The 15877-nt window shown below is 37.2% G+C and overlaps 1 protein-coding gene across 9 annotated transcripts in view; it reads right to left on the bottom strand.

Moving 5' to 3' along the window:
• Positions 1-5876: 5876 nt before the first annotated feature.
• LOC132611224 (uncharacterized) overlaps positions 5877-15877 on the bottom strand; it is a 28607-nt gene continuing 18606 nt past the window's right edge. For 3 of the 9 annotated variants that reach the window (XM_060325636.1, XM_060325637.1, XM_060325644.1), the window contains 9 exons: positions 14606-14822; positions 14237-14440; positions 13398-13514; positions 12890-13132; positions 11917-12121; positions 11128-11333; positions 8418-8569; positions 7246-7510; positions 5877-6608 (listed from right to left, as the gene is read on the bottom strand). In XM_060325636.1, coding sequence (XP_060181619.1) covers positions 6345-6608; positions 7246-7510; positions 8418-8569; positions 11128-11333; positions 11917-12121; positions 12890-13132; positions 13398-13514; positions 14237-14440; positions 14606-14822 — 1873 coding nt within the window. In that variant the 3' untranslated portion in view covers positions 5877-6344. The other 6 variants (XM_060325638.1, XM_060325643.1, XM_060325639.1 and 3 more) reach the window with 6 other exon arrangements.

Raw genomic sequence — 15877 nt, 5'->3', positions numbered from 1 at the left:
AATTTAAGTGAGGCACACTTGATATGTCCGGCACATCTCAAGGATGACCAGGTCTATTGGAGGGTCGAGCTTGAAAGTGAACGGGTATGTGTCAATATACGAGTACCCCTCTCTGAAGTCGGTGATTGCTTTATCATCGTCGGGAGAAATGATCTTTATAGGGCGGTTGTCCCCAACCGCAGTCAGTTCGGACTTTGTGGAGATGCGCCTCTTTGATCGATGAGGGGTAACTACTAGCATCATAGCCTCGATCAGACTTTTTTACAGTCGTCTCGACTACGAACTCATGATCGAAATTGTATTTCGACGGGATTATGTCCTTGGCCTGAGGTTCGAAAAATCTAGCTTGAGCTTCGACCCCGAGGCTGGCGACGACCTCGATATTCAGAGAGAAAACCGAAGGAACATTTTTAGAAGTAGAATTGGTGTTCGTTGGCATTTTGTAAGGTTTGAAGATCGAAGTATGAAGATATGAAGATGGAAAATGTGAAGATATAAAGGTTTGAAAATAAAAAATATGAAGATTTGGAGATGAAGAAGATGAAGGATTGAAGGAGATTTACCAGGAAACTGAGAAGATTTTGGGACCTCGAATGGGGTTTTCTCCGAAAAAATATCAAAGGCTCAGAATTTCGAAAGAAAATTTAAGAAGAGGAAAGAACAGAGCAAGATGAGTGAACGATCAAGAGGTGAAAAGTGAAAATGATCAGAATTTTATAGATAAAATTTGAGGCGATTACCGAAGGGTCGTCCAACCAAGAGAAGATACATGTCTGAAGTCAGAGAGACGTGACATGAAGAGACGTCTCATTTCCCGCCAGTTTTCAAAGGGAAGCTTTCTAAGGAAGTCACCGAGGTTATTGTTTCACTTCCCGTCACTTCGGTGAAACTTGGATCCAAGAAGTGTGGGGACTATCTGTATACGGTAACAATCGAACCAATTCACATCCGCTGAAAAACGAAGTAAATATCGCGACTGTCCGATACAGGGTCGAAGAAAAATGAGATCATTAGCCTCGGGTAAGATTGAAGGGGACGATGGCCAAAAAGTTGTGAGTTATTCGAATTAAATGTGAGAAACCGAGGGTATGTTGATAGGCACGGAGAATCCAAGCCTGAGAGGAAGACACTCTACACAGGTTCGGAGTATCCGTTACGAGCCAGGTGAGACGTCGCCTAACCGCTCTGTGATTTGTGCTAACATCTGTACGGAGTCTCTGACATCCGTACGGGGAGCCGTCTTATCCATTTTAGGGTTTTCTTAAAAGGCCTTTTTTGGGTTGTACTAAGGCCCATTTTTTTTTTTGGCTATAAAAAGGGGTGTACCCCCTTCATTTTAGGGCTAGTCTTTGATTGATATTCATACTTGAAATCTGAAAAGTAGAGATAAGAACTTTCTTACTGATTGGCTCGGGATAGAGAAGCTTTTTCAAAGACCGTACCAAATTCTTAGAGTCTATATTTCGGTTTCTTAAGCTGTCTTCTCTCTTATTCATCAATATATCGTTTATTAGTGCATACTATTATTATACGTAAATTACTAATCTAGCCACATATCGTATAAACCACGTATAAATTTAATTGTTACTGTTTTAAGGGGAAACAATCTCCCAAACTGAACCCCCTTTTGTACACTTCAATTTCGACAATATATGTTGTTTCCCATTATATATTAACTGATTTCTTGCAGAGTTGGGTATCAGAAATTGAGGAGGCGGAGAAAAGAAATAGGGTTTTACGTGAGGGAGAAAAGATGCCATAGCAGTCAAACAAAGACATGGTATTTTTTTTTCTTGGAGAATTTTGTGGGTGTCAAAAAACAAAAAAAGCAATGATTTTCTTGAGATTAGAGTTCTTTCATTTTATACAGTAGCTAGAGGAGTAAATGGGGTTGTGCCATATGGCAAAACTCACATTGTCACGTGGAAAGAAGGAAAATGCTGGCCATAGCTGGAAGGGGCACGCGCCTCAAAGTGTTGCCACGTGGCACTTGCAAATTTTTATTCTCGTGACAACAAGGACTGAGGGCGCCGAGTCGAGCCATACAGATTGAGTTCAAAAATGGCCTCTTGTTTTGACCTCGCTTAACAACATTTTTAAAATTAGCTAGGCAAATTTTTTATTTTTCATCGGGCATAAGTTTCGGACATAAATTAGTTTTATCTATAAGATAGAAGTTCAAAATAATTTAGGGTGGTGAACTTGTTCGATTGACCATAAGTACCGCTTTATAGGCAGAAGCTAAAACTTATGACTGATACTCTTTTTGGTTCAAAATAAGTGTCCACTTACATAATAAGAAGGAATTAACTTTATTTTTCCAGATTTGTCCTTATTTACTCTAAGCTATAAATAGGAAAGAGCCTTATTAATTAATGTCACACCCCGAACCATGGCATGAGCGTAACATGACACTCGGTGCCTGACTACATATGACCGAGTGAACCAACTGGCTAGCTGAATCAACATGTAGTATATACTGGATGCGGAATATAAACTTATAACATGTTGATCTACTAAAAGTCTAATTGAATAATCATAAATGCAGAAATACTGAGATAAGTCTGAAAGTATAAAGCTTTAGCCAACATGGCTAACACAAAAAGCCTGCTAAACACTGACTGACTGCAACTCTCGTCTATGAAGCCTCTGAACATGAATCTGAATGCTAAATTTTTGCCGGGACAAGGCTGGGCGTCTACTGTCTAACATGACACGAACATGAAATAAAGATAACACCCCGAATGAAGCGGGGCTCACCAATAACTGATACGTGTGAAATCTTGGCGGGCAGTCCCGTCGTCTTGTAAATCAGTACCTGCGTCGTGAATTGCAGGCCCCGGACAAAAAGGGACGTAAGTACATTTGAATTGTACTTGTATGTAAAACCAACTAAATGAATAAACGTAATGAGATGCACGAGGGAAAGGACAACTCAAATCAATAACATAAGGACATGAAGTAATAAAGTAACTGAAACATAGACATAACTGGACATAAGTGTCATTGAGCATAATAATTTGTTTAACATAGGGGGAGTCACCTCTGTTTCTGTAAAGAACCATACTAGGGTTCGTAATCCATTTTAGCTCAAAGAATAGATATCTCAAACAATGCAATATGGGTCATGACATGGCTGGCAGCATCACCCACTACGAGGCTATATCTCAAACAATGCACCATGGTTCATAATATGGTGGATAGCATTATCCAGTACCAAGCTATGTATCAGAATGCACTGTGGTTCATAACAGCGGACAACATCATCCACTGCCATGCTATATATCAAACAATGCACCATGGTTCATAGTATAATGGGTAGCAACATCCACAACCAGGCTATGTATCATATCATCATGCACCATACTTCATGACATGGCGGGTGGCATCATCCACTACCAGACTATGTATGTGCTATGTGCTATCTGCTATAGCTACTTGCGTATACACATAAAGGTGATAATCAACCGACACTCATGAACTTAGAAAGCAATGTATCATAAAAGCATATCTAGACATCATTTTTCATGTTATTGTAGGCGTTCTTGAATTTATGCTTATCAATTGATACAATTACGTCTCTTAAACTCTATAAAATTTCGTGAATCCTGTCATGAGTTTATAATTATATAGTCACCATATTTCATCATCATGTAAATCATAATGTAAGTGTTTAACATATAGGTTCATCATATTTCTACCCTTTTTGACGAAGTATCATAAGTTGAGGAACCTTCATATTATTGTTCTACCAAGGATATTGGGCATTACTATCATGAGACATGTAATCACAGATTGTTTATAGAATTTAGAGTATTAACCATTCATAAGCACTCTGGATTTTCATTTCTGAGGCTCATGGAATATCAAACACTAGTCTGTACTGATTACGTACAGAGTTCACAATATTCAGAATGATAATCATCAACAACTATGAAACTATATTCTCAAGGATAGAAGTTCTGAAGCTTTTCATGAACTAGGGCATAGTCTCTATTTCTGATGTAATTCGTAGTAATCATGAAAAACGAGGTGTGGGGAAGATCAATAACATTCCCACACATAGAGAGTTAACCTTACATACATGTGATCGCTCCAATCTAATGAACTTAACTACTTTTCTGACGAAGAACACCAAAACCTAGCTTTTGAGCTCTTGGGAAGGATTTACCTTAGAAATCCTATGTTTTGGTTAAAGAATCATGTTACTAATCTACTAGAATTACTTAGGAATCGTTAAAGCAATCTTACCTTGACGTGGAAGGATGAGGAGACGAGAAAAACGGTTGCTTAGGGTTTTAGAACGAAGTTGGAATGTCTAAAATGACATAAAATCGTCTAAGGGTCGCTTTTATATGCTTGGGGCGAAGTACCCCTTGGCTCGCTCAGCAAGCTCCCAGCTCGCTTTGGGGCCTGCCGAGTGCGCTTCAGTAATATGTGCATAACTCTTTGTACAGATCTCCATTTGTGCTTCACTATATATCATTGAAAAGGTATTTCAAAGAGCTAGAACTTCATGTTTTAAGTTTTCTCAAATTCCCAACGGATTTTCACAAAATCAGGATGAAAGACAAACCTATCGAAAACTTAGCCGATTCTATCAAATCTTATGCACCTCACTATCCTTCTTGATTTCAAAACAACTATTTCCACCCAAAATCATCCCGATGAGACTTCATATGGATAAATGTCATAGTAATACTCATTTAACATATTCACACCTGATCCGGATTTGCGGAGTGTTACAATTAATGATAGTTTAGTCAAAATACCTACTCTCTCCGTTCACTTTTACTTGTAGACAATTGACTTTGCACGCCCCTTAAAAAACAGTAAATAAAGTACATATTTGACCATAATATCCATATTAATGATGTATATAGAACTTGGGAAATGATTGAGGAATGAATAGGTAATGTTAAGGTAAAACAGAAAAAATAAAATTGTGTTTATGCTAAAGTGGACAGGTAAAAGTGATTTTTTTCCACTATAGTGGAAAAGTAACAATAAATGGAGGAAGTATTTTTTTTTGCTATGAGTTGGTGCTTCCTTAAGGGGTGCGAGAAAAATTAAGTGGACACTTATTTTGAACCGGAAGAAGTACACAATAAAAAAAAGTTTCCAACAAATTTTTTTCAAATTAAAATTAGTTTTTTAAATTTTTACTAAGCGGAGACAAAATACAAGACCAGACACTTTTAGAAACAGCACAAGTCATTTCTTGATTTCAGCATTCCCTTCAGCTCCCTTGTAGTTTATCCCAATTACAATTTTACTTGAAGTTCGGTTTTGTTCATAGTGTAAGGAAAGGAAATTATAGGGGTGGAAGAACAAATAAAAGGGACGGGTAAAATGAGCTAGGGGTGCTGAGGTGCCATGTCATGTGGCATCCACCGCATCAAATGTCGGTGCCACGTAGGATTGAATGTCCACCTTGAACAACTTTAACGGAGGAGGGGTATATTTGACCCTTTGCCGTTATTTATTTGACTCTGATTCAAACAAATTTCTAATAACTATAAACAACTATCCCCACTCGAATACATACTAAAAGTAATATAGATGTATTGCTTCTCTTGTACACCAAAAGCCGTCATTGTTCTCAAGATTGAGGATGTACACATTTCCAACTCCCCTTAGTTCTCACAGGTCTAGGAAAGAAATGGTTAAACAAGAGAAAACAAAACATAAATGTGAGAGGCTTCGCCGTCGCATTTGGACTACGGAGAGAAAAAAAGAATTCGGCACGAAAAGAACAGTGCCCTATAGACTTGTGGATCCATTAAGCAATGGTTAGCACTTGGCAGAGAAATATACAAGTATACAACAAATCTAACAACCTTTATACCTTGTTTCTACACCAATGTACAAAAGAATCACAGCAACTGTTATAGCAACTGTTATATACAACATATAGAGGCGGGTCCAATATAAACTTGATGAGTTCGACCTTTAAATTTTAAAACTAAACTCATTGTACTTTTGAACTTATGGATTCAGGTTATAGCATTTGTTGAAATTTTAGGGAATTTTCACATATATCTATGCTCCAAGTCGAAAATACTAGATTCAGATGAACCCACGACAAAAGGCTGCATGCACCCTGACAAGATAACTATGAATAAAGCAAGCTGCTACTAGAAATTTGCTCGCAGCAACAATCTCTTCTCTCATGGACATTCCACTGCTTCTGCGGATAGCATGATAAATCGACGAATCCTTCATTCAGGTCCTCTGCATGAAATAAAGGTGAAATAAAAAAAGAATGAAATAGGATCATGCCATGGGAATGAGATCCTAGAATGAGATCCTAGTTGTTCCTTCAACAGCAAAAAATTGTTTATTCAACAGTTTTCCGGTGGCTCTTGACAAGATGATTGTTCCCTAAGCCTCCTCTCAGCAGCTATAGCAGCAGCAACAGAAGGTGGAAAATGCGTCAAGCTCCCAGTTGCCTTTTCATCAGTGGAAGGTGCCACCCTGAATAAGCATTCAACATCTCTTAGCGTCAAAACGGGCTGATCTTGATTCTTTCGGTTGCCACTAACAAATGAACCAGTATTCCTGCTCTTGTTCAGCTTATATATGCTCTCCTCAACTGTGTCTTTCACCTATTATAAAAAAGATAGCAAGAAGAAAGAGATCCTAATGAATCACCCCAGTGCAGGATAATATGTAGCAACAATTGGTGTAATCCAAATAAATGAACAATGGGGAAGGGAGTTGCAAGAATACAAGAACCCCTGGAAGCATCCTTAGCACAAACATTGATACTATGTCATCTCGCCAACACATAAGCTTTAAATTCATATCAAAAGACTGAAATAGGTCTCCACCCACAGTAACTTCAGCAGTTCTCGGTTTCACAACTTTTTCCACATAAATGGAGCAGCAACATTTTTTTACCATGATACCTCCCCCCCCCCCCCCCCCCCCGGGACCCCAAACCCCCCACAAAAAAAGAGAGGAAAAACCCCACACAATAGGGTTAGTTGTGGCTCATGCTCAAACAGCTTCAAGGACTGGGTAGATATCCAATAATGCTAGTAATGACCTAGTTTTTCAAGGTTTATGTTGCTAATTATAGGAGATTCAATGACAGACAGCTCAGACCATAGCTAGAAAACAATATTACAAGTTTTGGTTCATCATACCACAAATTTTAGATATAACAGTGTTACCACACAGAGTTAGGTTCGGACTGCCAATTTCAATAATTAATAATGAAGTTTGGATAGAGAGACATACTATAAAACGGTGAACAAGAGTCTTATGTGCTTGCCCAATTCGATGCACTCTGCCAATGGCTTGTGCCTCTGCTGCAGGATTCAGCAGCGGTTCAACAAGTATAACATGCTGGGCTTCCAGAAGATTGAGACCATTGGCTCCATGCTGGATCAGGAGCAACAACACTTGAATGGATCTAGTTTCTGGTTGGCCCACATGTCTCTTGCCAGTTTCTTTGACATTGCTGCCGTGGCCTCTGAATTGGCTAATGGCAACGTGTGATTTCCTGTGAATGCAGTACTTTAGTTTAAAACTTGAAACTAATGTGTCATAGCACACTCTACGACATGCAACATGAAATGTTTAACCAAAAAATCAAGATCTGCTTCCTTCACGGATTTTAGGAATGAACTATGAATGCGGTGACTTCATTCCAACTATTAGCTTCAGTACGAAGCCCGACACTGCTTAAATTCACAGTAACATCATAAGTAAGATATAACAAGAGAGCTGATTCAAACTATGCCATTGACAAGCAATAGTGTAAATAATGGAGCTCGCTAACATATAGGAGGATGAAGAAGTAGAAAAGCAAGACATAAAGCAGAGTTAATGGTTCGATGGGCTAAATTGAGAGATGGAAGCCTAAAGAGATAGAATATGTAGAAATAGCGCAAGAGAGGACTTTCACTTAAAAAGATAGACTTACTAAAGTTTGGCTTGTATACCATATGAAAGAATCCAAACTTCCAACCAAGACTCTAAACAATTGTTGATTAGCATAAGACCATTATAAACGTTTTTGGAACCCTTATACAATTGACATGTGACATATTTCTCTAATAATCAGCTATATGCTTGACGTATATAGGACCGTAAAGATCAGGATACAACCTGAAGGGGTTTTCCACAAGATACAGAGACCTCTTTGAATTGAAATTTATTTATGCAAGGTATGATAGTGATTAGCCATTTTAGGTTTCGGAGCTAGATAGGCATCCTCAAAGATCTGTATTATTATCATAAACATTCCATTTTCTTTAGACGGAGACTTTAGGCATAATGCAAGAATATATGAATTCAGTCACATGGTTGCTAAAATCATGAATAAGTGTTCCCGTTTGTTCCTAGGAAAAAAGCTATTTTTGAACTTAGAAAGAACCAAAAAAGGTTAACTACAAGCCAATTATTACCTTCCTCCTTTCATCCGCACAAAAGTTATGTTGTTAGCTGCAAACGCATGCTCTAATACATCAAGCACATCATTCCAACTGCTAAAGACAAGAACCTTAGCTGCTGGATCTGTGGAAGTGATCCATAAAATTCTCCTGGTAACAGCTTCAATCTAGAATACAACATCCATCAATTAATTGAAAATGCACTAGAATTTTTGTTCTTACATCCACAAATTCCTGCTGTCCTAAAACGAATTACCCAGTTCCATACTCAGTTCAAGTCATCAATTTGCAGTTACATTAAGCAATTATGTATTAAAAGTAAAAATTAATCAAAACTGTGACAATATGCAATGATTCGACGACATATAACACATTAGTTGACTCTCTGTCTAGAAAGTACTTCCTTTTGTTTCAAGGTGCTTACAACTTAAATGGAAACGCTTCTCCTCAAATAATCTGATCTAATATAGATTTATTATTTAATTTGGAAGTTGCCTCTGTCTAGCAAGTACTTCTTTTTGTTGCAAGGTAATTGATACAATCTAAATGGAAGAACTTCTCCTCCAACAAGCTAATCTGATATAGATTATATTATCTTTATTATTTGATATAGATTATGTTATTCTATATTAGTATTTCATTTGAAAGTTGACTCCGTCTAGCAAGTACTTCTTTGTTCCAAGGTGATAGATATAAACTTAAATGGAAGAACTTCACGTCCAACAAGCTAATCTGATATAGATTATATTATTCTATATTATTTGATTTGAAATTTTCACAACTTCCGTTCTTCAGTCTTCCCATTTCAAATCATTATCTTTATTATTTATTTATCAAATTTAATAAAATAATTTATTTGAATATTCTACTATTGATTATGCAATATTCAGACTAAGCCCGCACCTATTTACCCTTGTTATGGATGAGCTAAACAACAGTATACCAAGATAAGATACCATCGCACAGGCTCTATGCAGACAATATGAGTTAATCTGAGTTAATCGATGAAGCTAGTGAGGGTGTCAATCAAAAGTTGGAACCATGAAGAAGCACTTTAGAAAGTACTGAATTTAGGATAAGTAGGAGTAAGACAGAATAGATGCATTGCAAGTTTTGTTAGCGAGATAGGAGTGAAGTTGAGGTGAAATATTAGACGGAATTGAGGTGCTTAAATGTAAATAATTTAGATATCTAGGCTCAATGTCCAAGGAAAATGGAATGATTGGTGAAGATGTTACGCATAGGATTAAAGTAAAGTAGTTGAAATGGAGAAGGGCCACGAGAGTGTTATGTGACAGGAAGATATCTACCAAAAAGAAAGCAAGTTCTATAGATCGACTTTAAGGCCCACAATGATGTATGGGAGGAATGTTGGGCCTATAAAGCCCCACATATTCGCAAATCAGTGTCTCAGATATGCGAATGTTAAGATGGACGTGCGATCATACAAGATATAGATAAGATCAGAAATGATCACATATATCAGACGGTACAAGTAATGGATTTAGAGGATAGAATGAGAAAATGTCGCTTGAGATGGCTTAGTCATGTGTTACATAGACCTCCAGATGCACTTTTAGACATGAAAACGTGATCCTTGAGAGTGTTAAAAATGGAAAGGAAGACCTAAAATCACGATGGAAAGAATTTATCACAAAATCAGAACCCAGGCAGATCTAGTGACAGATAGAACCCAATGGAAGTTAAAAATCCATATAAGTGATACCAACTAAATGACTAGTGCTTACTATGACACCCTTAATATATCAGCGAAACAGCCATTGGAGTTTATTAGAGAACACCTAGTGGTAGATAATCCTTAAGTATGTGTATTGAAAAATTATATACCTAAACAACACATTTATGATATTGAAGATTCATACAACCGACCTCAAGAAGCTTGAGATTGTGGCGTATTCAGACTAAGAACCTGTTTCGCCAAGCTGCCAAAAACTTCTTATTTTGAGAAGCACTTCTGTCAGAATAACTTTTTAGAAAAGTGCTTTTGGAGAAGCCATTTGTATTTGGCCAATTCGTTTGAGAAGTGTTTTTTGTCCCAGTACTTGAAAAGCAGATTGTATTGTCCAATCATTTCAAATAGTGTTTTTGAGTGTTACATTACGAAAAAGACAAATATTTAGGCACGTTTTACAATTTGGATTATTTAAACAGAGAAATTATTTAAAATATTTATCATGAAAAACTTCTAAGTTATGAGAAAATTATTAACTCGTATCTTTTATGGCGATGATGTTGAGGAAAGAGACGGTAGACAAAAGATAGAAAACTTGTATTTAAAGTTGACGGACTATTCCAAAGAGGAAGAGGGGAAGAGAGATATGGAAAAAAGGAAAAAGACATGGTAGAAATAAAGAAAAAAGGAAAAAAGAGAGTGTATTTAATTGAAAGATATATGTATTATAAATGTAAATTTAGCATAGGATTTTTTTTCTTGAAAATTAAATTTCTGCTTCTTGGAAAAAGCAGAAATTTGTAGCTTCTTCTCAACAGCTGAAAACTGCTTCTGTTGCTGCTCAAAAGGACATTTTTTGTTGGACAAACACCTTAAATCTAAAAATGAGTGTTTTTTCCAAAAAGGGTGTTTTTAGCCTCCAAGAAGCTTTACCAAACAAGCTATAAGTTAGCTACACAGGAAGTTGCTAGGAAAGTATAATTCAATGATAAATGATTGAATTCAAATCTTAAGTACAAAAGTAAGGAATACCTTTGTACTATATGAACCTTGGACATTTGTAGAAGCTTCAGAATTCTCAGAGACTATAGAAGAAGATGGATATGACTTATTCTGTCGGTCAACAGCATAAGCAATATTTCTGCAGTCAGTATGCTGTCTACAAGTTGGGCACATTAACCAGTTAACGTGAGGCTTCCCTTGAAGGGCTAATCTCTTTTCAGTCATTGCAAACAAACCTGCAATGACAACGATCAAAGTTAGAGCATAGTATCACCTTTAGCATTCCTCACATAATAGACAAATATTCAGAGCGCTTATTCAAGTTAAAGCTACATGCATAACTTTTTATGACCCCACAAAAAAATAGTTTGCCCAAGCTGTGGTTAACTCAAACGTTGTCCATAGAGAAATGAAGGTTATCCTTCTTTCTTTTCCTGCAACCCAGAAACCCCTCAATTTTAGGGGCACTCAAAATAAAAACAAAAAAGCACACAGAGAAAAACAGATATTAGTAATAAAATTCTTGACACGAATGTGAAGTACAAGAAATGTGCAGATAAGATGGGCATATCAGCTGTAAAATTAGATAGTGGATTAGATATAGCCACATGTGTAAATAGACGTATACTTGTGATAGCGTCCCACATCCAAAGCATGTAAATGGTCAGGATTTCTAGCTCTGCACTGGGATCAAAACAAAAAATGTAACTAAGTAGGCAGCGAGCCGTTCAGATAAAACCAAGAGGTAATATAAATAGTACATTCAGAATTACAATGACTTGAAGCAGAAAGGGGGATACAAGGTCACGAGAAACTTACATTTACAACAGATGACATGCCCACATTGGAACACCATCTGTTGATTATTGAGCTTCTCTTGACAAACAGGGCATGTATCTTCCTCAATAGTAGCTTGGTATTCTTTTTCTTCTTCTGCATGAGCCGCTGAGACAATTTTGGCTTCAGCTATAGTCGAATTTTCAGTACTTGCAAGATGGTTAGTTTGTTTGGATTGTACCAAACCCTGTGAAAGAGAACATCCCATAGGAATGTGAACACTCAAACTAAGTTCGAAAAATGCTAACACAGATAATAAGAAGTTGCTTGTAAACTTAAAAACATAAATAGGCAATGCCGCTTTATATGATTCTGGTGTCAAACAACTAGACATCCAAATTTCACCAATAACTTGGCTTTCTCTTTGTACTTCTGAGAAAAGAGCAAGTAATGATGGAAAATGGATGTACCCACCTCTAAAATTTAAAAAGCGAAAATAGGGGGAAAAAGAAGAATTAAAAAAACCTGTTCCACAAGCCAAAGGAAATACAAGCACAAACATAGACTCAAGTGTTTTTCACCTTTTCTTTTTCAGGCTTGCATCTCAGGACCATATATGAACAGAAAACCATGCCAACATCAGGAGCATCAAACATATTCTTTGGAATTAAGAGAAATGAAGCTAGACTTGTCACCTTACTAACATATGACCCATAGTCTTAAGACTTAGTTTCGCAACTCCTGCAAACTATGGTTCCGGGTCGTATTTTGGATAATTTCTTAATTACTTCTTGGACTTATTGCATAAGAAATGATGTAAATATTATCTCTATGGATGTGTTTCAATATACAACTAAGGTAGACAACAAACTGACCAGGATTTGTTCATAGACCATATTGGTTTATTGCAAAATATCGAGTTCTAGTAATGTCTATTACTGAAGCGAATATAAATTCACATCCAGATACTACTGAATTTCATAACACTGGAAAACTTTGAACCTTCTGTTTTTACCTTCAAGTAGCGAAGCTGCCCCTTTATTCTTGATAAAGAAGATAAAAAGAAAAACTTTTCGCTAGACCATTCAGCACTGGCTGCATCTAATTCTCCCAGATCCAAGGCATCAATAGATTTGTCATTCTCATCTTCTTTTAAGCGTAGTCGAGAAGTTGCCATCATAATCTCATCATGAGCACGTAAAACATGCGCTTGAGCTGTTGCCAGGATTCTTGCTTGCACATACTCCTTTCGCATACCCTACAAAGAACTATAGAATGAACTACCTTACATAAAGATACACATGTATTCATGTCGTCAAGATGCTGGTTGTGAGGGCAGTCTTGAACAGACTTTAATAGACCATTATCATTCAGGGGGGGGGGGAGACCAGCCTCATTACTTCCCACTGGGCGAGAGGTGCACATAAATAGAAAACCTCCCTTCTTTTAAGAATGGGAAAGATCTGCGAAGGCAAAGCAGATAAAAATTTCAACTACTGACAAAGGCTTTTATTCAGAGATACCTCAAGAAGCTGCAGCTGCTTTCTGGCTGCCAATACACCTTCAGCATCTAACAGGCCCCTGGAATTGCTCTTGATAAGGCCCAACACTACTTCCAAATCAGATGGAGCTTTGGACACCTACTAAATGCACAATCATTAAAGATTGCATACATCAAAGCTTAAATTATGCAGGTCTTATCCTGACCGATGACAGTAATTAGACAACCAAAGATAGAGAGATAATACCTAACTTACGCTCAAATCTGAAATTTCCAATCAAAAGATACACAAGTTTTCTAGTATATGTGATATTGGGGAACACAATTTGCAAATGTAAGTTCAGACTCTGTAGAAGATGAGACACATTTAACTTGACGTCATAAGATTAACTATGTTTTCTTGCAGCTCTGTCGCCGCATCTATCTTCATCAAATACGTGAACTTGATGTATGTTGGATGGGAGAGGTTCAGGAAAGCCATAAAAGATTTTTTTTTTTTTTTTTTAAAAAAAAAGGAAAAACCATTCAGGCTTAGCACCATTAACAGCAGTCTCACAGAGAAAGCGAAAGGGGAATTAACAGCAGCAAATAATCAGAGCCGGTTGCCTTCATTAGAGCACTTATAACCACATTTAATAATTGGATATAACAGTAGCTTCTTCCAGTCATTGGCTCAAGCAATCCTATACTCCTATGAACACCAGAATCTGACAAAATTGAAAAGAACTTCTAACTTCTTCCAGTTCTTTGGCAGTCTAAGGACTAGACTGACACAGTGAAAAGCGCAAAGGCTGCAGTTCCGTTAACGAAGTGAAAACAATCATTTTTTTTCCGAATAAGCAAGATATAATCATTACGCACCATAATGTTCTCTAAGTCCCTCTTCTTTCCAGAATCTTCATATTCGGTGGTAGCTGAACCTGAATTCATGTCTGTTCGGGCTAAAGTTGTATAGAAACGATTCAGTGCAGACTTCTTTTTCTGCAGATCTACAGCCTCCTCAGCAGATGTAATCATCTCTCCACTCTTCCCTTTGTTAAGACGAAAGAGTCTGGCTTCATAAACCTGGAGAAAGTACAACAACCGCATAACATTACTACACCACATTAACCCGGAGAGAGGTAATGGGAGGAAAATCTCAGAATAGAGTATGCATCCCAATATTTAGATACCTTATGGGATAACTTCAGTCGTCAAAAAAAGAAAGAAGAAGAAACTAGAAAATCAGACCTGGAACAAGTCATTTAGTTCACAGTGAACACATAATACCCCTTCAGCATCAGCATAGCATTTTGGACAGTATCTAACACGGGCAATATCCTCCTTCCTAGGGTTGCCCATTGTCTGGTCAATTTCCAAAAGCTTAACAAGTAAAGATTCCCTCGAACTTTCCAGTGAATCTAGACTACTCTGAATATAAATCTTCAAAGCAGTTATGCTGCGGAAACTGTAGTTACAACAATGTAAGGAAGTACACTATTAGCAAAATGATTAGTAACAAAGAGATTGGCATTTCAACCTTCTCAGATAAAAATTTTAAGGACACATTTGTAAACAAGGAATGCTTAAAGGAACAAAGGAAGGCTGATTTCTTTATGATTCTTTTAATAAAGAGAAAAGATCTGATTCTTTTTGTGAGATCCTCTAACAGGTTCTCCTCCTCAAAGAAAAGAACCAAAAATGGGCAAAAAGAAGAGCAGAGAAGCACAAAGAAAATGAACGAGAAGGGAAGGGGGAAACAGGCTCCTGTAGCATATGGTTGTCCATGGTGGAATTCTAGCTTGCTATGCTCATATTCTCCACCGCAAGAAAATTCTAGAAAGGAGCAAAAAGAAGTATTGTGAAGTCACGAACAGTATATATGTCCATAGTATGATCAACGGCATCTTTGAACAGAAAACGGACAAGACCCACTTCATGCTCAAAAAGCTACAATCTACTTATTCTTTCATAGAGAAAACACATAAAGTCCCCCTAAACTAGCACCTAAATTTCAAAAAGACACTTAAACTTTGCGGGGGGTCCTATTATCCCCCTGAACAACTCCGAACTAATACTATTACCTCCTTTCTCAATCAATCCCAGTTTGAAGAAAGAATGTAGACGAAAAATGACTATTTTTTATAAATTAAAAAGAGAAGGACCCCCACGCCCGTCCCCACCTCCTTCTCCCCTATCCCTTAACCTTCTTCACCAAATCAAAAATGGTGGAACATAGCTTCAGATATGGAAATTAGTGACCATCTCCCTCTCCATCGGAAAAATAGAGGCTGACAGTTTGCTCTTCCTTCCATTTACTGTATAAACAACACCCCCATCTCCACCTAGAACAAAGGACAAAAACCCAGAAATCAGAAGAAAAAAAATTCCTAACTCCATTAAAGTTCATCCTTCATCAATACCCAGCAAAAATCTAGAAAAAACAGAGCTTAACTCCATTTTCGAAATTAGCAGTCACAACTTTACCTAAAAGCTTCACAATCAAAATCATTGCTTTCTCCC

This window comes from Lycium barbarum, chromosome 9 (genome assembly GCF_019175385.1).
Source record: "Lycium barbarum isolate Lr01 chromosome 9, ASM1917538v2, whole genome shotgun sequence".
Lineage (NCBI taxonomy): Eukaryota > Viridiplantae > Streptophyta > Magnoliopsida > Solanales > Solanaceae > Lycium > Lycium barbarum.
Note: the sequence above shows the minus strand (reverse complement) of the source record. Positions and strands in the feature narration are given on the sequence as shown.